We start from the raw sequence: 24,292 nt of genomic DNA on the forward strand, positions 1-24,292 counted from the left end.
AGAGGAAAACTATTCTGTTCGGGTCTGCTTCTGGGCCCACCCTACGAAAATTCAGCTGGAGACCTTCAGGCATCAAAGGCACCCAGTCTAGTTTCTTCCACTCCCAGCCTTGGGGGACAGCCACAAGTTTTGTTCTGCATCCATGAACAGGTACTGTATCAAATAGGAGTATTTTCTTGGAGCTAAAAAATCTGAACTCTGGATTCAGACGATCTCCTTACTACTCCAGGAGGGGGCAGTTAAGGAACCCATAAATCCATTCATTTGGTTTCCATGTGGATTCTGCTCTTCCACATAGCTTACTTTGGATTCATTCGTAACAAAGCATGTCTGAAATTATCAAGAGCCCGTGGAGGGAGCAAACCCCTAGGCAGAAAATAAATCCTCTCCAGAGGTGCAATCATTGGCATCTTCCTGAACCTCCTTGGAACCAGACTTGACCTTCTCTGTTTAAAGGGAGGGAGTCAGATAGGAGACCCTTGGTTGAGCTTGGCAAAAAATTCCATACTTCAGATCTTTCAAGTGACCCTCAGTATCTAAAAAGCGTATTAAAAACATTGCTGCGTTAGCTACCAACTCGTTTGATTAACATGAAAGGGAGTTTAATGTAAACAATATTTAGATAACCAAGTCATCACATTGCCCACCCCCTTTTTTTCCCCAGCCTTCTTCAATGTGATACATTGAACTTTGGCTACTACAAAAAAACAAAAAAAACCCAAAAAATGTAGTACTTGATATTTTTCTTCTTAATATAAGTACATTTAAATAATAAAAAAGTATCAACACATAAGTAAGTGTCTAAACATCAAGATACATAAATATCTAGGGATTCCTTGTGGGAATACAGTAGTTGAAAATGACCCAAAGCTGTAGCTGTTTCTCAAAAAAAAAAAGAAAAAAAAAAAAAAAAAAGAAAAGAAAAACAACAAAACAACCACACGAAAGTCCAAAAGAAAAAGTTAAATAAAACTTACAGAAAAAGGAATATTTCTTTCAATTGTCAAAGCAAGAAGGAAGCAAGCTCAAATATATATATATATATATACACATATATATGTATATATGTATATATCACCCCAAATGCAAATACGCATTTTGCAATTTATAAGGTGCTGGAAAAGAAAATTAAAAAATATGAAATTAGATACCAAACAGGAGGAGTTGCATTTCCCCGCCCCCCCACCCCACCCCAAATTCCACTCTTTGGAATAAACAACTTGGTTAAAAAGTGAAGTCAAGGGTATAAAATCTTTCTTTTATTCACAGCATCGCTAAATCAGAAGCATTCACAGTTTCCCTCTGGGAATCTTCCTGTTTTGCCTTAGGACGCGTCCGCGCTGGCGAAGCGGGCAGCCAGCCTCAGGTTGGGTCAGGTTCGGAGAAGGTGAGCCGTGGGCCCCGGGGGGGGGGCGCAGGGGGCGCAGGTGGGCCCCGGGGGGGGGGCGCAGGTGGCGCAGGTGGGCCCCGGGGGGGGGGCGCAGGTGGGCCGGGGGCGGGGCGAGGCCCCAGCGCGCAGTCCCCGCCGTCCGAGGCCGTGGCGCTCGCGGGGGCTCCAGGGCTCCGGGGCTCCGGGGCTCCGGGGCTCCGGGGCCGGGCCCTCAGTAGGGCCGCCACACCGCCTCCTCGAGGCGCGCGGCGGGCGCCATGTTGGTGGGCGAGTTGCTGTGGCTGCCCTCGGCCTCCACCACGTCGCTCTGGTTCGGGAGGCTGGGGTTGAGCAGCGCCGAGCCCGTGGACGCGTTGGTGCAGGGCGGCAGGATGCGCGGCGGCGAGCGCTCGCCGCCCACCATGGAGAACTGGTAGGAGCCCGCCGAGGCGCCGTAGTACAGGTGGTAGGACGGCGAGCTGGCCTGGAACGGGCCGCCCTGCGCCTGCGACGAGCCGGGGTAGGGCGGCGGCAGGTACGTGTGGTAGCGCGTGGCCGAGCTCATGGCCGACATGCCGATGCCGATGCCCGACGTGACGGGCGTCGGGGAGTAGGTGAAGGCGCCGGGGTAGTGCATGCGAGGGTCTGAGATGGAGGGCAGCGCGGGGAACTGGCGCGGGTCGCCGAAGGCCGTCAGGTCGGGCGCTGCTGCAGGGGTGGGGGGCGGAGGGGGGACAGGTGAGAAAAGAGCGTGAGGCGGGAGCGAGCGAGGCCACGCCCCTCCCGCTCGTGGCCCCGCCCACGGCCCCGCCCACGGGCGGGTTACCCAGAATGCCGCTGGCCCGGCCCTGAAGGGAGGCCGCCTACCCAGCATGCTAGGGGGCACCGAGGGGCTGTGGGGGCCTGCGGTCGCGTGAGGCGGTGTAGGCCGCAGGGCACACAGGGTTCTAGAATGCGGAGCACGGCGCCGTGACGCATAATAGATCCGTGGATACGACACGGGTAAGGTCGAGGCGATGCCGGGGTTGGCACACCCGGCTTCCGGTCGCCCCCGAGCTGAGAATGAGTTCCTTTAATACGTGGTTGAGAAAAGTGAAAAGAAGAAGAGTATTTGCTGACCTAGACAGACCGTGAGAGGCCCCTCTGAGTCTGGGGAACAAAGGGCTGTGGAAGGGTTGGCGGGTGAGGGCGTGAGGTAACTGGGTGACGGGCGCCGAAGGAGGGCACGTGATGGGGCGAGCCCCGGGTGTTCTACTCCATGTTGGCAAGGTGAATTTTTTTTTTTTTTTTTTAAGATTTTATTTATTCGTGAGAGACACAGGCAGAGGGAGAAGCAGGCCCCATGCAGGGAGCCCGACGCGGGACTCGACCCCGGGTCTCCAGGATCACGCCCTGGGCCGAAGGCAGGCGCTAAACCGCTGAACCGCCCGGGCTGCCCAAGGTAAAGTGAATTTAAATAAAATGTCAAAAATCATTTTCCTGACGTGGAAAAGGTGAGATTCTCCTTATCAGTGGCTGTTGGTGGAGTTTCGTTGGAATGAGCCTCACTCGTTGTGTTAGGTGCCAGGGTCGCTGGTCTGGAGCCACCGCCGCAGTTGGGGGGGGAGTAGACCTGACACAGGGCGACCACAGGCCAACCCTATAGGACCCGGAAAGGCTGAGGGATTTAGTGCCTGGCCCTTCACAGGAAAGTGTTTGCCAGCCCTCTGTGATCAACATAGTAATGTGCCAATATGGATAGAAATGTAAACTGATATTAATATAGTTATAACGTGTAAATCATAAAAGTATATGATATTAATGTAATGGATGCATCAGTAGATTAATACTAATAGAATATATCACATGTAACATGATTCTGTGTTACAGTGTTTGTTTTTTTTTTTTTTTAAAGATTTTATTTATTCATGAGAGACAGAGAAAGCAAGAGAGAGAGAGAGAGAGACATAGAGGGAGAAGCAGGCTCCATGCAGGGAGCCCGATGCAGGAGTCGATCCTGGGACTCTGGGATCACGCCCTGGGCTGAAGGCAGGTTTTAAACCGCTGAGCCGCCCAGGGATCCCCTGTGTTATAGTGTTAATGTATAAAACACCGTACTACATTATACATAGTATTTAGGTTGAATCATAGGAAACTGCTGTTTCTGTAGATCTCAGATAATTAAGAATTGGCAATTTCTGGGGATGCCTGGGTGGCTCGGTGGTTGAGTGTCTGCCTTTAGCTCAGGGCATGACCCCGGGGGTCCTGGGATGGAGTCCCACATTGCGCTCCCCACAGGGAGCCTGCTTTTCCCTCTGCCTGTGTCTCTGCCTCTCTGTGTCTGATGTGAATAAATAAATAAAATCTTAAAAAAACAAAAAAAAATGAGTGGGAAATATCAGAAAGGGAGACAGAACATGAAAGACTTCTAACTCTGGGAAACGAACTAGGGGTGGTGGAAGGGGGGAGAAGGGCGGGGGGTGGGGGTGACTGGGTGGCGGGCACTGACAGGGGCACTTGACAGGATGAGCACTGGGTGTAATTCTATATGTTGGCACATTGAACACCAATAAAAAATAAATTTATAAAAAAAACAAAAAACAAAAAAAAAACCGGCAATTTCTTATGATTCCACCTAATGCATGCATGTAGTAGTGACCCTGTGAATGTCAATGACTATCAACACCACTCTTCCTCCCCCATGTGTACCTTTAGACTGCTTCCACATTTTTAGAAAAATATAGCCCCAGTTTCACCTGGTATTCTCTCACACGTGGTTCACTGATTTGTTAACACAAATGGCCTCAGGGCTTTGATTTATCTACTCCATTTTTGCACATGTTGAAGTTGCATCAGGAATGGCAGAGCTTTGTCTAGAAAACTCATTTTGTTAGGATTGTGCATTTATGGTTTCCAAAACTGGCTTTGGCCTTCATTGCATCCTTCTGCATTTTTCTTACCCATAGGCTGCCCTTGGGAACCACTAGCGGGTTTGGGTACCTAGGAAGTGCTCCCTGCGTCCTGTAGATTGGTTTCTCAGCAGTGACACTATTGACATTTTGGGCCAGATAGTAATTTGTTGGAACAGTGGGGGGCTGTCCTGTGCGTTGTAGGTTGTTTGGCAACATCCTCGGCCTCTGCCCACCAAATGTCAGTAGTGGCCCCACACCCCACATTGTGACAGCTAACAATATCTCCAGACACTGCCAAATGTTCTGGGGGTAGGGAGTGGGGGGGGCCCAATCCCCCTGCGCCCCACTGAGAACCACCACTGTAGATGTAGGATGTTGTCCTGCGGGGGGAGGGGGGAGTAACTGTTCCTCAGAATTATTCATTAAATGACTGGGCCAGGACCATAGTCTTTACAACAGCAAACCCCAAAGACAGCAGAGGCAAGAATTAAATGTTTTACAATTTGTAAGCTCTCAAATCAACATACAAAATAACTCCGAAGCTCAGGATGGCATGTGGTCTGTGTCCTTTTGTGTTCAGGCCCATAGAGAGGCTTGACAGAGCCAAGAGTTTGCTCTGAAAGGAAAGCTACCAGGGTGGATTAATCTGTTTTTGGAAGGCATCCGGGGTTGATCAACTTCCTCATATTTCAAGCCTATTATTCCAGCAGGGAGAGCTAGTGTTCTCATTCTCTTGCTGCCTGTCTCTCTCTCTCATTCTCTCTCTCTCCCCCCCCTTCCTCCTTCCCTCCCTCCCATTCTCTCTCTCTTCCTCCCCCCCCCCTCCCCCCCCCCGCTCTTCTTCCCTTTCCTCTCCAAACTCTTCTATAAATTTGGGGTGAATGTGATGAGGAGGTATATACTCCTCATCAGAGAGGTAATTAAAGTTTATAGAAACAACCAAAGTCTGCAGCCAATCTCTCTGCTAATGAGGAAACCAGGAGTCTGACTTTCAAACAAACATTCCTGTTAATCGTTTCAAAGCCAGGCAGACATGTGGGCAGGGAAAACGTTGTAAACTGACAGTGGTTCTAGGGCTGCCCTTCCACGGCCACGCTCTAGCTCGTCCTCAAGCCAGGCCGCACCTCATTCCACACGGTGTGTCCCTGCCCGCTTACTGGGGCGGTCTGTGAGCAAGCTCTGTGTCACTTGTTTTTGCTCACACAGAGAGCTGTGACAGGAAGCTTGACTCCATTTTTCCAGCTAGATTTCTATAGTCAAGGGAAAAGCCGAGGTAGGAGGACGAGCATTAGGCAAATACAATCAATTTGTTGGCATCTGATGCAATACTCTGCACACAAATTAATGACTCCGCCCATGATTCCTCTTGCTTCACTTGCCCTGAGACAAAAAGGTGAATCCACTGGAAAATGAATGAAAGGTCACCCTGTTTCATGGTGATGTCTGGACATGCTCTCCAGTCTGTTCCAGCTACTACGTGGTAATGTGGTGATGGCACCAAGTTACCGTAATCCCGAGCGAGTCCGCGGCTGGTCACGGACATAAGTAATGGAATGATGTTATGGTCTCAGCTGTCAGGGGAAAATAGTTCTTTCACTTGTGGGCAGGATATCTGAAAGATCTCCAATACTGCTCGTGATGCTCCTATCTACATGGTACCAGTGCCAGTCGACGCAAGACTATCCGTTTGGTCAAAATAGTTTTCCTACACGTTTTGATAATAAAAGGGCTTCAGCCCTCTAGATATGTTCCAATTCAAATGATCTATTCACATATATTTGTTTCCATTTTTATGTCCAGTCCGACATTTCCTACCAAGCCCCACTGTCATGCACCATTCACCCCACCTGTCTATAGCCCATTTGTCCCTTTGGCTGGGCCCGGGGCCCCCTTACTCAATAGCGTGTGGGGGTGGAGACCCCCGATGTTCAGGGAGCTTTTAAAGGGTAGGAAATCTAGGGATTAGGAGGTTCAGGTATTTTAGTTGGAAATGTTTCCCCACTGATGGGGCTAAATATTTGCCATGACAGCTCAAGTGTTCGTTCTGCAGCTTGACATGGATGAAAGCTGTCCTACCTCAGCCCCTCCCACTGGCCCCCAAAGGATTAAACAGCCTGAGCAGATAATGGCTGCCTTAAAAGGATCTTTTGCATGACTCAGATTAATGCATGCTGTCTGTCGCCCAGGTTGGCAGCTAAACATTAATTTTTTTTTTAAAGAAAAAAAATAAAGGAAAACCTCCAGATGACATGTCTTTTCAGACAAGGTGTGGAGACTGTCTGCAAAGGAAAGAGAAAGAGACAGAGTGCAAGTCCCCCGTGCAGAAGGAAGTCCAGGTGGGGCTGGGGGCTGGGGTGTGGGCCAGAACACAGAGCTCTGGGGCGGGATTAAAAGGAAAAGCAGACGCAGAGCAGTGTCAGGTTCTCAAAGCTGGCAGCCGGGCAGCCACTTCTCTTTTATGTGTCGCAACCCCCTACTACCCCCAGGCATATGACAACGCTTCTCAGGCCCGCACTCCGGGCTTGATTTCTCAGAGGGAGATCTGCCAAGTGGAAGAGCAGTCTCCCATGCCTTTCTCTGCCACTGGGGAAAGCTCATCTGGAATTCTCTCTGGCCCTCCCTCCAAGACAAGGGAGGATCATTTTTGGGTGCTGAAATGGGACGTGACTTTTGTGTACTTTACACCCTCAATGCCACAAAATGTCCTTCCTTACTCCTTGGGTAATTGAGGTCCTGGTTGTTCATAAGTGTAACAGAACATGGGAGACTTGGGAGTGCACGTGACTGATTCCTTTAAAAAAAAAAAAAGGAGTTGCCCTCACATCTGAACACTGGTCAGTTGGAGCAGCTGCCCCCCTAGAGCTCTGGAAAGTATAAGGTGCGTATCTTGGGTGCTGACCAAATTAAAAGTCTTACGTAATAAATTCCAAGGGACCCACAGTAGGCACATAACCAAGGAAAACAGTAATTGTTTTAGAGGCAGCGAGCAAAGCAGTGCCACGGAGAAGAATCAATAAAAGTTGACAAGTGCCTTTGGAATCAATTTGGTCCTGAGGAAACAGAATTTCTGAAACAACACACTGGACAGACGTCATAATCCTTATGCAACTTCCTCAACTCTGCAGCCCAGCAGGTGCCCTGGAAATGTTGGCATTAATACAAAAAGTGGGCAACTCAGTTATCTTTCCCATTTTACTATACAGTGCCTAAGAATACTCAAAGGTGGTGGTTCTCGACTGGGGGGCAGGTTTGGCCCTCTGGATATTTGGCAATGTCTGGAGACATTTTTTGGTTGTCTTGATGTGGAGGAGGGGGCCTCTTGCCACATCTAGAGGCCAGAGGTGCTGCTGAATACCCCACAGTGCACAGGACAGCCCCCCAAAACAAAGAATTCTCTGGCCCCAGATGCCAGTGGTGCTGCTGGTGAGAAGCTCTGGGAAGAGGCCAAAGCATTGAGTGAAATCTCAAGTAATCACAACTATTTGGAAAACACCACATTATACAACATTTAGAATGGCAGACGTGACACCTCTGCCCTTTTGCCTGCCCCCTAATCTACTATAATCTGATCTCAAGAGCTGCAAAGCAAAAACAACCACCCTCCTCCCTACACATAACGAAGTGTGTGTCTGCAGGCTTCATAATGCTGAAGTTCTCTGAAGTATTTTCACAGTTTGGTCCAGCTCCAATTTCAAAGCTCCAAACAGGGAGTTTCTCCTTTTGCTTTCAACAAAGAAAATTTTCTCTAACTCCAATTCCCTGCCCACAAGCATAGGTGAGTGCCAAGCCCAAAGGTCTCATAGGTTAAATGACTAATATTTAATGAGCTCGTATTAACAACAATTATGCTAACCACGACACCCGAGCTTTCCATTCTGTTCCTCTAATCTGGTATGAACAGCTCTTAGTTCGAAATGTCTCTTTTTGGGGTGTAGCCGCTTCCCATTCCATAGGTACGCCAGGGTTTTGTTCACATGACCTGTGAATGCTCGCCACCATCAGATGGGACAGCCCCATCTGAGTTAGAAGCTGATTACTTTGGCCTGCTATGTTATAAACACTCCAGCTGTTGCCTTTGTCTGCCACATGTGAGCAGCCCCCAGATGCCCAAAGAATCCACGTCTGCCTTCACATTCATAATCCCTGTCTCTAGGTGTCAGGAAAAATCAGTGAATGGGCACGGGCCTTAGACAACCTTGTCTTTAAACCGGTTTTTACCCCCCAAAATGACCAACCCCTTTACGCATCTCCGGTCTCTCGAACCTTCCACTAGCTTGACTTCAAAGGGTGGGTTCAAGCAGCTTACTTGTGAGTCGACTGGAAAGCTCTGCAGAGAGGGTTGTCATGCCGCTGGCCCGTCCAGGTGAGATGGGTGTTGCTGGGTGTACGGAAGGGGAGGCGATTGATCCCAGGTACTGGTAGGATTGATCATAGGACCATGGTGGGGATGGCTGGATCTGCCTTGTGTCTGCAGAGAATCAGACAGGTCAGTCATATGTAGAGTGGGGTGGGATTTAAGAAAAAAAAAAAAAGTCTTTTAATTAAAAGCTGATCCTCTTTGTTTAAATATATTATACGTGCCTGTGGCCTGTTGACCAGTGTTTAGTCAGTCCAAGTATTTGCTTTTGTTTGATGATTTCCATCCCCTTCTCCACAGATACTGAAATATAGTCTACGTGGGATTCTTGAATATTTTCCTCTCATAACTGTTCCTTCCAAAGATCCGATTTAATCATGCTAATAGTGATGGGGTGAAGTTGAATATGCTTTCCAGGTAGAAGTGTTAACGTTACCTATTGAACTATAGCACGTATCAACTGCCCAGACAGTTTCAGCTTTACCAAGAGACAATTCTCATCCTCAGAAACATAAACTCAGGTGGATCATCTATCCATCTGTACTCAGTAAGCAAGAAAGAACACAGAGGTTTGGTTTTGTTTGTTTGTTTGTTTGTTTTGGTACCTTTGGCAAAAATACCCCAAGGGCTTTTAAATATCATCTATTTAGGTGAATCCCCTCCCAAGGAATTTAGAAAAGAAGATCTGACTAAGAGGCTGGTGATGAGGTCTGAGGACTAGTTCACAAGCGCAGCAGTAGAGAGCTGGCTCTACCAACCCAGACTGACAGGTGTCCCGCACCTTTTCAAGACCTCACGTCTGCAACGTTTAAAGGGCAGAATGTTGAGCAAGTATTTTATAGATGGCCATTAAATGAGGACTGGGAGAGAGAAGAGACAAAACTCTGACTTCAGAAGATTTAGGTAAAAAGGATTTTGTGAATTTGACTGCAGCATTCATAGGAGTCTTTGTTTTCAAAAGCATCACACTGCAGATGAAAAGGAGAAGAAGAAACCAAACAAACCCTCTGATCCTAGGCAATGTGTGTAAGAAAAGTTAAATGGAACACAGTCTCACCACAAGTAGCCTTCCATTTCTTTAGGGCTAAACACTGATTTTTCTCTTTGGGTCCCACCTTCTCTGTGGACCACTAAGGTGACAGCAAACTACGCTGGCTCCCAGAGTTCTTCACAGCCAGGGCTGCATGCACCTGGGGGTGAATCTAGAAAGAGCAATGTTCCTCAGGAAAATACTGGATGCAGGCTGTGTATGTGCCAGGACATAAAGAAGTGAGTTATTCTTGTTATAAAATATTCAGTTCTAGTTCCTCCAGGGGCTTTTCATTTCCAGCAGTTCAAGTTTGCTGTTTCTATCTGTTTGAAGCCATCAGAGTGAATGGATAACCGAATTGGGTTTGATGATCCAGGTCTTCCTTCCCTCTTTTTCTGCCTGCCCCTCCCCACTTTCCCTCATATGGATCGATTTCTTTCTTTTCTCTTCTTTAAAATAACTCTGTTTTTAAGTTGGAAAAACCTGGACAAATATTTTAACTTAGAATCTCTGAAATCTAATATTAAAGAAAGGTCCTTGTTCCATTCTATATTTTGGAGAATTTGAACAGAAGGCAAAGCATAAGAGAGCTGGTCCATTCTAAACTCAGTGGAAATGAATGATCAACTACAGTCAAAGATCCTGCACAGCCTCACCAGTGATAATGTTTCCAATAATCGAAAGCAAGGAGCAATAGCTGATTGTTCAATTTTGCTCCAAGTGAAAAATAAACTACAGGCTCAGATATTTTTGTAAGACATGCATATATCCTAGATATACACATTTGCTAGGTGAATATATAGTAGTCAAATATTTTAATCATTTAAGAAGCAAACAAAAGAGGTTTTATAATTGTCATAAAGCCCTCTGGGGTGTGAATTGCGGTTCAGTAATTCATGGCTCGCTGTGTAGACAGCCCAGCACCCCTAACCCTGTGTCTAAAACCACAGTAAGCATAAAGTATTATGCCATGATTCATGCCCTGTCATGTTTTACTGTAGTGAAAAAGTTGTGCTAGGCTTTTCTAAACTCATAATTAAACCATGCAAACGTTGCATAATGTTTCACAGCCTTTTAAAAATATGCTTTGGTAAAATGATCTTTATGATTAAAGTCCAAGTTCTGTGATTGTTTTTTTTTTTTTTTTAACACAGGGTTTTATATTCAACATTCTTGCTTCACATCACAACTTAGCTTTCCAGTGTTAGGGGAGGGATAGCACTAAAAACCCCAAAGACCCCTGTGTGATCAGTTTTCATTCATGTGACGGTAGTTGAGCTGCCTTTGGATTCATTGCCAGTGGTGGGCCAGAAGGTGGTGATGGCGAGCTTCTCATGTCTGGTTTTTGGGTGTTTTCTAATTCTGCGTATATTATTGATAAAAAACCAAAGCACAAAATAAAACAAAAAACTGGGGCCAATGATACGGTGTATGCTGAGTTTACTGTTCAGTTACCATTCTTGCTCTGATGGGGCCAACGCGAACACACGAAGGCAGCTATGGAAATGGCAGTGCTGTGGGCCACCCCAAGCACTGGACTGAGAGGCAGAAGTGGCCTCTATGCTTGTCTTTGCGGTGAGCCTGGACCACTTGTTTATACATCCTCATTCTCATCTCTGAAAAGACATGATCTCCAAGCCCCTTCCAACAGTGCAGGATTCTAATTCGAATTGGTTCTATACAGTGCAGGATTCTAATTCGAATCGGTTCTATACAGTGTTTCTCGGCTTAATTTGTATGCTAATCAGATTTAAGAAAGCCTCAGGTGGAAGTATGGGGTGAAGAATGGTCCTTGTAACAATAAGTATACCGATTTCTGGGAAGAAGAAGTAGGCAAGGATAAGACGGGAGATATCCAGAAAAGAAGCCATAGGCTGAGAAGAGAACCACTGTCTGTCATTCTCCAGAGAGTAGGGCTACTTGTTCTTGATGGAAGTGCCTCTGGTAAGTCAGTCCATCAAAAAGAACAAAAAGTTTATTGAAATTTTAGTATGTGCCACGCATGTGCCAACTTAGCTAGGAATAGCCTTATGAATAAGACCAATGTAGTCCCTGCCCCATTGGAGCTTCTAGTCTGATATCAATGAAGATCCTGGGAGTAGATGATGCTTGGAAAAGTTTCTTCGTATTGCACTGATCATCATGCTGAGGGTTCCTACCTTTATTCATTTATTCACATTAATAAGTTCATCCATTCATTCATAGGCTCACGAAGTTATTCACATCCTCCTTCATTCCTGTTGCCAAAGAGCATTTTTGTTTTACTAGGGTCACTGTTTTGGGGACTCAGTAGTGAATGGATTATAGTCTTTGCCTTTAGGGTACAGCGAGTGGGGGACCTGTATTCAGGTGAACTGATGGATTATCCGCCTAACCTGGACTTGCAGACAGTTGTTCCCACATTAGAGATAATCCTAATGGCATTTATTATACTTCCGTTCTGCCTCTGCAAGGAGCAAACTTAGGGAAAGCACTTCATTCTGAACTCTTCCTTTACCCTGAGTAAGTCACTTATTTTCTCTGATTCATAGTTTTCCTACTTCAAATGGTAGTAGTGAAGAGTAAGTGAGATAAGCTATATGTAAAGCAAGTAATACAGTTTTTGCCCATAATAAATGCTCAATAAGTCTGACTAATTTTTATGATTATATTATTAAGAAGAAAAATAAATCCATGCCAAGGGATTTATCTGATATTTATTGGTAAGGCCACACACACCTGCTCCAGGGTGAGGCTCAGGTAATACCACGCTGTTCACTGATAAAGGGCTTGATGGCTGTTCTTCAGCATTAGAGGGGAACTGGGCTCAGGAGATTAAGTGGTAAAGGGCAAGAAAACTGGAGATTTCAGGTAAGGATAGAGGAGGCAAGGATCCAGTCTCAACCAGTTCACATTTCTATTAAGAAAAGGACTGGATCAGAAAATTTAAATTTGAGCCTTTCTGTGTCCTGTTTTTTTTTCAGGGTACATAATGGTTTTTTTTTTTGCGTGTGTGGGTTTTTTTTTTTTTGTGTGTGTGTATTTTTTTTTTTAAAGATTTTATTTATTTATTCATGAGAGACACAGACAGAGAGACAGAGAGAGGCAGACACAGGCAGAGGGAGAAGCAGGCTCCATGCAGGGAGCCCGATGTGGGACTCGATCCTGGGACTCCAGGATCACGCCCTGGGCTGACGGCAGGCGCTAAACCGTTGAGCCACCCAGGGATCCCCCATAATGTTTTGATGCAGCCACTTTACTGAAGTCATTTTGTGATGGATTATTTTCAGCATTCTGATCATCCAAAAAAATAGGTAAAACAGAGATCCCTCTCCCTTCCATTTGAAACAAGGTCTGAGAAGGGGGAAGTTGGGGATAAGGTGGAGCGGAGGCTAGTGGTGAACTTAGAGGCATCCATGGCATACATCACTAAACGAGAAAGTAGAATGCCTTCACTTTTTGATGCAGCATTATCAAAAAGTCTCCAGAGTGAAAAATGGCCCTGCCATTTGCAGCTCTGAAATGCGAAAAGCTTGGGGGTCACCACTCTCATCTTTACAAGAAAAAAGCTGAGCAAACTGATAATCCATGACTCTTCTTAGATCTATTAGAGAATTGAGACTGTAGGCAAACCGCCATCCTGAAGTCTTGAGAGGCAGGTAAATACAGAAAATCACATGGAGGTCTATGTACCAGGAGCAGAAGCTGCTGGAGCCATAAACTGGTCAGAACACTTAACTGGTAATTTTGATAAACTGTTGGAGACTGAGTTTAGACTACTGTGAGAATAAGAAACTTCTAGGGGGCTGCAATCTTGTGGGTGTGTACGGGGATTGGGGTGGGGACATTTTCATGAGATTGGCATCAGGAACTCCTCCAAGTTTTCATGAGATCCAGTATAATAATAGTGGGTTATGGCTGAAAGAGACTATTTAGGGAAGAGTTCTTAGGGAAGTCCAAAGACAACAAGAGAGACAAAAACAAGGGCATTAGAGGAATTTGAAGCCTCTGGCGTCTACAGCTATAGTAAACATGAAACACAGCTCAACTCCTAGCTAGATGAACATAAAATATCACACTGAAGGCCTATTTCTTTTCATTCCCATCATCTGATACATACTATCCAGCTTTATTTTTTTAAGATTTATTTATTTATTTGCGAGATAGAGATATTGGGAGCATGAGAGCAGGGGGAGGGACTGAGAGGGAGGGAGAGAGAATCCTTAAGCAGACTCAGTACTCAGCATGGAGCCCAACTTGGGGCTCAATCCCTGAGATCTTGAACTGAGTCAAAACCACGAACTGGATGCTTAACCAACTGAACTACCCAGGTACCCCTCAGGTCCAGCTTTCAAATTGGAAATGAAAAGGCATTCCAAAAGTAAGAAAAGCAGTCTGAAGAGATACAACAAACAGCAGAACCAGACTCAGATATGACATAGATTTTGGAGTTACCAGACAGGGAATTTAATTATGATTAATATGTCAAGGGCTCTAATGGATAAAGGAGACAGCAATGCATGAACAGATGGGTGATGTAAGTAGGGAGATGGAAACTCTCAGAAACAAAAGGAAATTCTAGAAATGAAAAACACTATAACAGAAATGAGAAATGCCTTCAATGGGCTAAACAACAACAGACTGGATATGGCTGAGGAAAGAATCAGCTTTAATAGAACTTCCCAAACCAAAAGGTAAAGAGAAGAAAGAGAAAACAAAGCAAACAAAAAGCAAAACCCAAAACATAACATCCATGAACTCTGGGACAATTTCAAAAGGTATTAACATATACATAGTAGAAATATCAGAAGGAAAAAGAAAACAGAGTAGAAGAAATATTTGAAGTATTAATGGCCAATAATTTTCCAAAATTAATGACAAACCGCAAACCGCAGATCCAAGAAGCTCAGAGAACACCAAGGAAGGTAAATACAAATAATCTATAGAAACACCTTATCTAGGGAGCAACAAGGATAAGAATTACTTCCAACTTCTCTTCACAAACCAAGCAAAAAGAGTGTCGTAAATATTTCAAGTGTTTAAAGAAAAAAAGCCACCAGCTTATAAATCTATATTCTACAAAATTACACCTCAACAGTGAAGGAGAAATAAAGACATCATCTGACAAACAAAAACTGAAGTAATTTATCCAGTAGAGCTGACATGCAAGAAATGTTAAAAGGAGTTCTTCAAGGGAAAGGAAAATATAAGACAGGAAATTAAATTGACACAAAGAAAGGAGGAGCTTTAGAGAAAGAATAAGAAAAGGTAAAATAAAGTCTTATTTTTCCTACTCTTAGTTGATCCAAAATATAACTGTGTTTAAAAAGATAATAGAGGGAATAATGTATTGGGTGAACACAGTGTATGGGTAAATGAGATGAATGGGAGTAATGACAGAATGGGAAGGAAGAAGTGGTGTAGTCTTACTTAATGGTGACTTAGATTCATTATACATATATTTTGCAAACTCTAGGGAAAACACTAAAAACATTTTTTAAAGAGGTATAATTGATAGTCTAAGAGATAAAACAGAATCATATAAAATGCTCCATTAAACTGGAGAAAAGAGAAAAAAGAACAAGTAAGCAAATATAAAACAGTTACAAACATGGTAGCTATGAATGCAACCATACCAATAATCACTTTAAGTATGAATGTTCTAAAAGCACCCATTAAAAGACAGGGATTGTCAGAGTGAATTAATCTCCAGGCCCATCTGTATGTTGTCTACAGGGAACCTACTTGAAATATAAAGACTTCAGGTGAAAGTAAAGAGATGCAGAAAGACCATGCTAACACTAACCAAAAGAAAGGCAGAGTAGCTATATTAATTTAATACGAAACTGGGACGCCTGGGGGGCTCAGTGGTTGAGCATCTGCCTTCGGCTCAGGGTGTGATCCCAGGGTCCTGGGATCGAGTCCCTCATTGGGCTCCCCTTGAGGAGCCTGCTTCTCCCTCTGCCTATGCCTGTCTCTCTGTGTCTCTCATGAATAAATAAATAAAATCCTAAAAAAAAAAACCTAATACAAAACAATTCAGAAGAAGGAAAAATTTCAGAGATCAAGAGGGGAAGTACATGATGATGAGAGTTCTCTTAAGAAGATGTAACAATCTTTAACATGTATGCACTTAACAACATGTCAAAAAACGTGGCAAAAACTAACTTAGAACTACAAGAAGAAATAGAAAAATACACTTAGTTGAAGGCGTCAATGTCCCTCTTTCAGTAATTGATACACATCAAGCAGGCTGAAAATTAGGGTGTTTTGACCTACACAGTACTACCAACAAACTTGATGTAATTAACATTTATAGAAGATTCCATTTAACAACAGCAGAATACACTTTCTTCTCAAGCTCACAAGGAACATCCATCCAGACAGTACACATTCTGGGCCATTAAATACCCCTTAACAAATTGGAAAGACCAGAAATCATATAAAGTATATTCTCAGACCATATGGATTAATAAAAATTAAAAACAAAACAAAAACCAAACAAACAGAAAGTTAGCTAGAACAAATATTTGGAGCGTCAACAACACACCTCTAAGTAACCCATGGGTCAGATAAGAAGTCTCAAGGGAAATTAAAAGGCATTTTGAGCTAAGTGAAAATCCAACTTACCAGGAGTTCTGGAACGTAGCAAAAGCAGTGCTTAGAGGGAAATGTATAGCATTGAATGCATATATTAGAAAAGAAGAACGATCAAGAGTCAATAGTCAAAGCTTCTAGCTTAGGAAAGTGGAGGAAAAAGAGCAAAATGAACCAAAAGCAAGCAGAAGAAAGGAAATAATAAATAGTAAAGAAGAAATCAACGAAATAGAAAGTAACAGAGAAGGTGTCGCACAAGAAAGTGACAAAGTAAATCAACAAAACCAAAAAGCTGTTCTTTGAAAAGTTTAAAACATCCTCCTTTGGCGTCAGGCCCCAGCCAGGCCACCCAGGAGAGCCTGGCCAGAGACCCCTCTACCTCTGGCCATCTGCCTCTCTGGGGTCTTTAACGCCCACCCCCAAACCTGGATTCCCAGCAGCACCACCTGAGCTGAGGCATCCTGTCCCGGGCCGGGACCAGGAGGAGGCTGGCAGCTCCGTGGCGTGGCTGTTATAGTTAGAAGGCCCTTTCTTTGGCTATTCAGCTGATATCTTTAAAAGATGCGACCTTTTGGTAACCTTTCAGAGCCATTTAAAAACAGAGACCAGACAGTTATGTATGTCACGGGGCCCCAGCGTCTATTTTTAAAAGAGCCAAACCTGCCTGGTGAACATATAAACCCTTGGGGCCATCCTGGGGTTTTTTTCCCCAGAGGATTTTTTTCCCCCCTCTTTCTGTTTGGAAGACGGCAGGGTAGTTCCCAGGGTGCCCTTCAGATTCACCTCAGTCCTGGGTAGCTGGTATAATGCCCTCTTGGATGCCTCCAAACGCACAACAGGATATGACTCAGGGCTCAGAGATGTGAGTCAGTTTCCAGGGTGATGTGTCAGGGCGGGCCCGGTGGTGGCTTGCATCTCCCCGTCTGGGACCCTTGGGAGGGGGGATCTGGGCTCCCCTGCACACCAGGGGCTGCTCCCCTCCTCACCCCAGGCTCTGCTGCTACCGTCAGAGCCCCGTGCTGTTGGCCTTTGCGGCCCCAGGCGCTGGGTCCTTCCCAGCTGGGACGGAGGCGTTCCCCGGGAAGTCGCAGTGTCCTTCGGTGCCATTTCCTCCGACCTCCAGGGCAGGGAGTCCGAAGGCAACAGGGCCCAAGAGGGAGGGCAAGCAGCCGCCTAGGAGCGCGCCCAGGTAGCAGACGCGGGACGGGCTATCAGTGAAACCCCATGATGATGTGAGTCAGCTCCTACCAGCTTTGGATCCTGGAAAAAGCGAGGTTGTGAAATAGCTCTGGTATTTGCCAACCGTTGTCTCTGCCGGCTACAGACCTCTTGGTTAGTCATGTACGGCTAAGACGAATTCATTGTTCCAGCAATTACTCCGGAGGGAAGCATCCAGCACCAAGCCCGGGCAGAGACCCGCCTGGGGATGCTGCGTTTTCAAGGCCTTCAGGGTTTTGAGGGGTCCTGTCCGGATGGCGGGGCCTGGGAGGTGGCAGGCTGCCTGCGGGAGGGAAGAAGGGGGCCGCGTGGCCACGTCTCCACCACGCGCAGTCCGGGTCCCCCATCCGGAGCCGGGCCCGGGGAGGCCCCGTGGCTTTGCGCTCAGGGCGCTGGGAATGCAGAAGGCCGGCGGCTCACCACAGCCCTCTTCCCCTCCAAAGCTCTTTCCTCATCTCTAGAAATGGGGGCACCCAGCCTCACCTGCCTCACAGGTGTGAGACTTAATTAATGTTTGTGGAGCAGCTTTGAGAGCCACAGATGAAAGGCGCTCTATAAACGCAAAGTGCCGGGCCTCATTAGAGCTGCCAGACACTTCCCAGGGGAAACAGTTCAACTCTTGCCATGAGGCCTCTCCCCTCAGCCCCATCCGTCTGAGGCGCGTCTGGAAAAAGGTTCTGGACTCCGGACAGTTGTCTCTGATGAAGGGCTTGGGGGTAAGTCTCTGGCTTCTAGAAAAGCCGGGCCTGTGGATGCACACCTCCTGTCCTCTGCGGGCCTGGGGCGCCCAGGCAGAGGGAGAGGAGCCTTCGATTCCCACGGGCTGGAGGGAATCACGGTTTTGAGGGAACAGAAGGCACCTCCTGGCCTTCCTCTGCCCTCCCTTGTTGCCCTGTGCTGCATTGAACAAACATCCACTGCAGACTCCTTTTCCGGAAGGATCTTTCTGCCCTGAGCACGCTCCCGCGCTGATGCTACACGTGGGCCGCGCAGCTCCCGTCAGGCCAGCCCACTGGCCGTGTTCAAACGGTTCCACGGCTGCCCTCTTCGTTTCCTTCCATCCTTCCATTCTCCCCCAACGAAAACCTCAAAACGCGGAGGGCGAGGATGGCTCTCTGTTCCCATCCCCTCATTCCCTAGCCCCCTTGCCCTCTTCGCAGCTCCTGGAGAGGGAAGAGCCGGAAACACGGCGTCAACAGCTGGGAAGTGTTGGGCAGCCTCTGGCTTGGGATCAGGCTCCTGACGCAGAACGAGGACCCTCACTGGCAGGATACAAATGACAGGCCCCTCAAAGACGGAAGCTACAAGCCAAGCAGGGGAGGCACGGCATCACCTGGGATTGCCCATGGCTAAAGAAGCGGAATCTTCCCGTGGAACATTCCAGGGGGTAGCACGTGTCATAAAGAGGACCATGCAGGTTTGAGCATCACTGGCCCGTGGCACAGGGCGGGGGACTGTCAGAGCCAAGCCACGGTCCAGACTGCGGCTGGGAGGCCCAGTGGTGATAGGGGTGGGGGTGCCCATAGGACTTCCCAGAGCGGCATCAGCGATCTCTCTGACTAAGCGGATTCAGTAAGCGCCGTCCCTCGGGCAGCTCCTATTAAGTAACATGGCCGAGCTTTCCTAGGATCCTTGTAATGCCCCAGGGTGGCCTAGCTTTGGGGTCTCAAGGGTGGTGGGACGACTGACCCCTACCCTGTGAGCTGTCAGTATTGGAGGATACGCTCTTGGGCCCAGCTCAGAACGGGGCCCGGCACACAACGTCATGTCATTTTGCACAGCCTGGCTTCCTCTGAGGCCACTCCATCCAGCCCTGGAGCGCCCAGCCCTCTGCGTCAGCGTGCCACCCTCCGGCCAACACCTGGCCTCAGACAGGTCCCTGGTGGGAGACACAGAGGTCGCGCGGGGCAGAGGTACCAGGAGGCCACCGTCCCCACCAGCCCGACCGTGGCTCTCCTGCTGTGCTTTCTCCCAGCCGCCACCCGAGATTTTGTGGTTTTATCAAGTCACAACTATTTGAACAGTGGCTGAAGCCCTTCAAGCAGCCTCTGTGTCCCCGGCTCCCATGTGGCACGGGCTCTAACGCATCCTTTCTGGATTTTTCGGCCAGACCCTCTGGTTTGAAGCAGCAAACTCCGAAGCACGGCATTCTAATAAAATCGGGAGCCATCCGAATGGGGAAGCAAGAACACAGCACAATACGCTATCTAGAGAGCACTGCAGGGAACCCGGAAGGGCGCTTAACTAGCCTTGGGTTTGTGTTACCCCCAAACATTTCCAGGATTTGGAAACCACGGCCTGGGACTGTCCCTCAGCGAGTCACAAGGGCCTGAGCAAGAGCATAGTTTGGGAGTTTGAGAGATTAAGAGAGAGGCCCTGACCCACCCTTCAGTGATTGTGTGCTGGGGCAATGACTTAAGCCCTTGGAGACTCAGTTTCCCCATCTGTGAGGTGCACAATGCCCCCGAACCCTTCCCCAGGGGTAATGTGGTCTCACAGTGAGCATGTGTGAGGTTCCAGCAGGTTAGCTAGGGGAAACAGCAGCCCTCCCTCCCCCCGAGCACCAGCCTCCCTCAGGGGGAGCACCACAGCCGCTCTGCCGAGGTGGCTGCGTGGCGGCCACATGCCACATCTCACCCCACGGGCCACACCACAGAACTCCAGAAGCTGAGCTTTGCAAATTGAGAAAAATGCACTGTCCTTCACCTTCCCAGGCGGGACGCCCACCGAGTGGCAGCAGCGCCTCCTCTGAGAGCTTGCATCCCGTGCTCCCAACTCCAAGGGGAGTGGGGTGAGTGTGCCAAGCTGGAGCGCCTGGCCTCGGTGCGCGCTTCAGCATTCTCCTGTCCCCCCACACTCACTGCCGGCTGTGCTGTCCCGCCGTGCCTTTTCTTCCTCTACCTGCACCCGCTTCTTGTTTTCCTTTTCCACTTGGTGGGGGCCTGGCTCCGGGAATTCCCAGCAGCAGGAGCCAGGAAGCCAGCACCCCAGGAGAACTGCCCCTTCTGCACCTCCTCTAGCATCCTGCCTTTGGCTGGGCCCAAAAACTCCATGTGCGCCTGGAGGGAGCAGCAGGCCTGGTGTGGTTCCCAGCCGTCCCTTCACCTCCACTGCTCAGATCTTCCATAATACTATGCGGCAAGACAATGAACTTCTTCCTCTTAAAGGGCACTGCCAGTTCAGTTGGCCTGGAAATGATGGCAGGCCAAGGACACCTATTTCTTTTCATATAAGAGGGGCCTCATCACCCCCCCCCCCCCTCCGCCCACTGGAGACACAGGATTCACGGATGTACTGTCTTCTTCCGAGACACAGCAGGACGGGCCACCGTGAGCTCAGCAGCATCCTTCGTTCCTGAAACTCAACATGCCACCGACCCACCAGCTCTGGCTTTTTTTTCACAGACACCTTTTTGGAGGAGTAGCGTTCACTCTACTTCTTAAGCTCAAGGCTTCTCCATTTCATCAAAAGTCTCCAAGAAATGGCTCTCTTTGCGCTTCTCTTTATGCTCCAACAACTGCAAAAGCACTAGGATATCTGCCATCAGAGCAAGACGGCGAAGAAAGGCCAACAGTCTCCTCATTTGGTGGCAGGTTCCCATGTGAGTTTTGAGTTCTTTAGAATAACTGAATTTCTTTGGCTTGTGAGCAAGGGGGAGTCGCTCTCAACTTCTCCTGCTGGAGCGGGCAACCCCCTTTTGTCTGATTCCTCCCTGGCCGCCTTCTCCCCCACCTTCACGGGAGCTCTGCTCAAGAGGAGCTAGTTCACTTAAGTCTGCAGCCGGTTTGCACACCCCAAAGGACTGACCTTGGTGTGAACTAATTGGGACTGCCATAGATTAATAACACAGGTTGCTGAGGTGCACTTTTGCTGCATAAAGGAGAGCTTTGAAGATAAGAGCCGTGTGTGCTTTCACAAGCTCATCCCTGGTGCTCTGAACAAAGGACATAAACTAATAAAGTCAGATTCATCTAGGGGCAATCTACACTCGCAGAGGAATATCACCCCAAACTGATTCAGAAAGGCAAATGGAAATCTGCCGGAATTCTTTTAAACTCCAACACAGATCTCGATTTAAAAAATGACACACACACACAAAAACTCTTGGTAATAAGCAGACCTCTGATGATCTAAAGATCCACAGCTTCATTTATTGACTTAGAGAAAGTAAATGGCATTTCAAATACAACCTTCATACTTTAATAGATGAGGTCACCCTGAGAAAGATGATACCGAGCCCAGCGGTGGGAAACCTCCCTCCAGAGAACTGCTTTGATTTACAAGGTCAAGGAAGGCTTTCTCCGAGAAGCAATAGGTTTTCAGTGACTTGGACTAACATGGAAGAATTAAAATAATATAATAATGATGATGATGATAATAATAATAAAAATAAAAGTAGTGTCTGAGATAGCAGACTAGGAAACTCTTGCTCAACAAAAGGGATGATCTCTGGACAACAGAAGTGAAGTGACTACCAAGTAGAGATGCCCGAGCAACTCCGCTTTGTTGCAGGCATTGAGCTCCTGTGTGGACGAGGAGATCCTTGTGACTTTCCCAGACTGCTCTCAACAGGGGCTGTTTCTTCACCAGGGGACACTGGACAATGTCTGGAGGTATTTTTGGTTGTCACCACTAGGGTGAGGAGTGCTACTGGCATCTAGAGGGTGGAGGCCAGGGGTGCTGCTAAATATCTTACAACACACAGAATGGCCCCCCATGGTGGAGAATGATCTGGCACCAAATGTCAGTGGTGCCTTAGAAAGATCCAGCCCAGGCTAGGCACGCCCCGCCCCGTCCCGCCCAGGCACAGAACAGATGCAACTCAGGGGTGCGAGGAGATAAGGGGTGTGCTGGGAACATTCTGGAGCCCTGGTGGGCACCAGGGTCGCTGGAGGCCATTGCCCGCGTGGCACCAGCTGTCACACTGTGCCCAGAGAGCACTCCGTCCCCAAGCCAGGATTTGGGATGACTCTTTCTCACAGCCCCATGGCCTGGCACCCAGACTTGGGGCTGGCACGCCGAGTCCTGAGTGAGATGCAGGTGTAAACGACCAACAAGATCACTCCTGAGCTGACCGTCAGCTTTGCCACCTGGGAAGGGACAGGCCAATGCTTGCCTTTCCCCAGCTTCCCGGGCATGAGTCACATGTAACTAGATAATGATGCAAATCACTGTCAACATTTCTAAGGTTTCATTCCAACGTCTCATGGAATGAGAGTGCAGAAAGCAACCTCTGAGACTTTCTGAGCCAGCCCCACCTCGGAGAAAGCCGAGGCACGGACAGGTGAGGTGACTCTCTCTGCTCCCCACTGCAGGCTGGTGACGGGGCAGGGACAGACCTTCTGGTTCTTTGTAGAGGGCTGTTTCTTAACGTGTGATGTTCGAAGCCTTTACCCCCCACCCCCACCCCCACCCTAGTTACCACAGACTGACAAAACTAAAAAACTGGTCTGAACCTCAAAAAAAAAAAAAAAAAAAAAAAGAGACAAAGGAAGGAAAGAAGGAAGGAAGGAAGGACAGACATTGCCAAGCATAGCACCCAGTGGACACAGCGGAAGGGAACCTTTTTCCTGCTTACAGGCCTGGAATTCTGAGCTCTGTGGGGCTCACCGGGGAGTCCTTCCTCCATGTACATCCCTTTTCTACCCTGAAACTGAGCCCCAACACCCCCAAATCTCCAACAAAGCCTGGTGTCCATGTGAATTCACGACAGACCCAAGTCAAAACCAGGGAGGGAGGGAGGGAGGGAGGAAAGGTATAGCATTTCCCGCCGTGCCCCTTGTGTTTTGGGGTGGGTGGGGGGAAGGCAGGCTTCCAGAAACAAGGAGGTGGCAGCAAGGATCCTATCATCGCCCTGGTTCCGCCTTTTCTTCTAATGGCCTCAAACCGCCAAGTGGCTGTGACGCGAGCATTTGAAACCCTTTTATGGAAAGTGCCATACCCTTTTCTGCTCCCATCACTTAAAATAATGAGTTAGCCGCACTTGTATTAGTCTGTCTTTCAAGTGGATTAAATTCACGGTCTCGTTCTCCTGCAGTCTCGCAGGCTTTGGCCTGGCTGTCTGAATCTCCAGATTAGACTGATGAGCACATGCCAGACGGCAATGAAACGCAATTACCTAGGCAAACTTTTGAAGGATTTGAGCCCTGGGGCACAGGCTGTTTACGAAAGACGAACAGCACCGTTTGTACTGAGCAGGACCAGTTGCCTCCGTCTTTTTGAGTTCTGGATCCCGCCTGCCACTGGACTCCGGGCAGGATTTCTCGGGGCCAGATAACATCAGGCTTCTGTCCACACCTCTGTACCTCAGGGTCTCTGCTGTTTTTTTTCAACAAGAAAATGCAAGTACCAACAAAAACCTATTATAACATCTCCTTTTGTGCTCACGGACTCTCTCTCTCTCATTGGTTTATTTACTTATTTATTTATTTTTTTGTATTGTGTACCACCCCAAAAAAGGCAGCGAGAAATCATCCTATAGCCGGCCTGGCGCTGCAACAACATCTTTGGAAACGAACAACCTCTCTAATAAACAGGAACTTCCCGTCTTTGAAAAAAAAAAAAAAATTGAAAAACCAGCAAACCAGTCTCAACAACACGTCCGAAGTACTTTCCCCTTGACGGGAACAAAAGAGGCTTCTGAGGAGCTGAGGGGATAGGAGGCGAAGAAAGCGAAAGGGAGGGTTGACCAAGAGGGTGACAAGTGGCCTCCCCCCCACCCCAACACACCGATGGCCCAGGGTCTGTTAATTTTTCAGACAGACGGGCGGGCCGGCACAGGAGGGTTGGAATGTCCTTCGTCCACCAGCTGAAGACCATAAGGCGACACCACCCAGGGGGACGGGATGGGG

The 24,292-nt window shown here is 47.8% G+C and overlaps 1 protein-coding gene and 1 long non-coding RNA gene across 5 annotated transcripts in view; one reads left to right on the top strand and one right to left on the bottom strand.

Annotated features, from left to right (window-relative positions):
* Positions 1-1,548: 1,548 nt before the first annotated feature.
* The window catches only part of RUNX1 (RUNX family transcription factor 1), a 249,211-nt gene continuing 226,467 nt past the window's right edge, over positions 1,549-24,292 (bottom strand). Inside the window, exons 6-7 of one of the 4 annotated variants that reach the window (XM_038581437.1) lie at positions 8,567-8,728; positions 1,549-2,077 (exon numbers count right to left, since the gene is read on the bottom strand). In XM_038581437.1, the coding sequence (XP_038437365.1) occupies positions 1,602-2,077; positions 8,567-8,728 (638 nt within the window). In that variant the 3' untranslated portion in view covers positions 1,549-1,601. The remainder of the gene's footprint in view (positions 2,078-8,566; positions 8,729-24,292) is intronic. The other 3 variants (XM_038581436.1, XM_038581435.1, XM_038581434.1) reach the window with 3 other exon arrangements.
* Positions 18,267-24,027, top strand: LOC119867055. The gene is made up of 2 exons (XR_005382340.1): positions 18,267-22,725; positions 23,479-24,027. It is a non-coding gene; the product is annotated as an uncharacterized LOC119867055 (long non-coding RNA).

The sequence above is a fragment of the Canis lupus genome, chromosome 31, assembly GCF_011100685.1.
Source record: "Canis lupus familiaris isolate Mischka breed German Shepherd chromosome 31, alternate assembly UU_Cfam_GSD_1.0, whole genome shotgun sequence".
NCBI classification, from domain to species: Eukaryota; Metazoa; Chordata; class Mammalia; order Carnivora; family Canidae; genus Canis; species Canis lupus.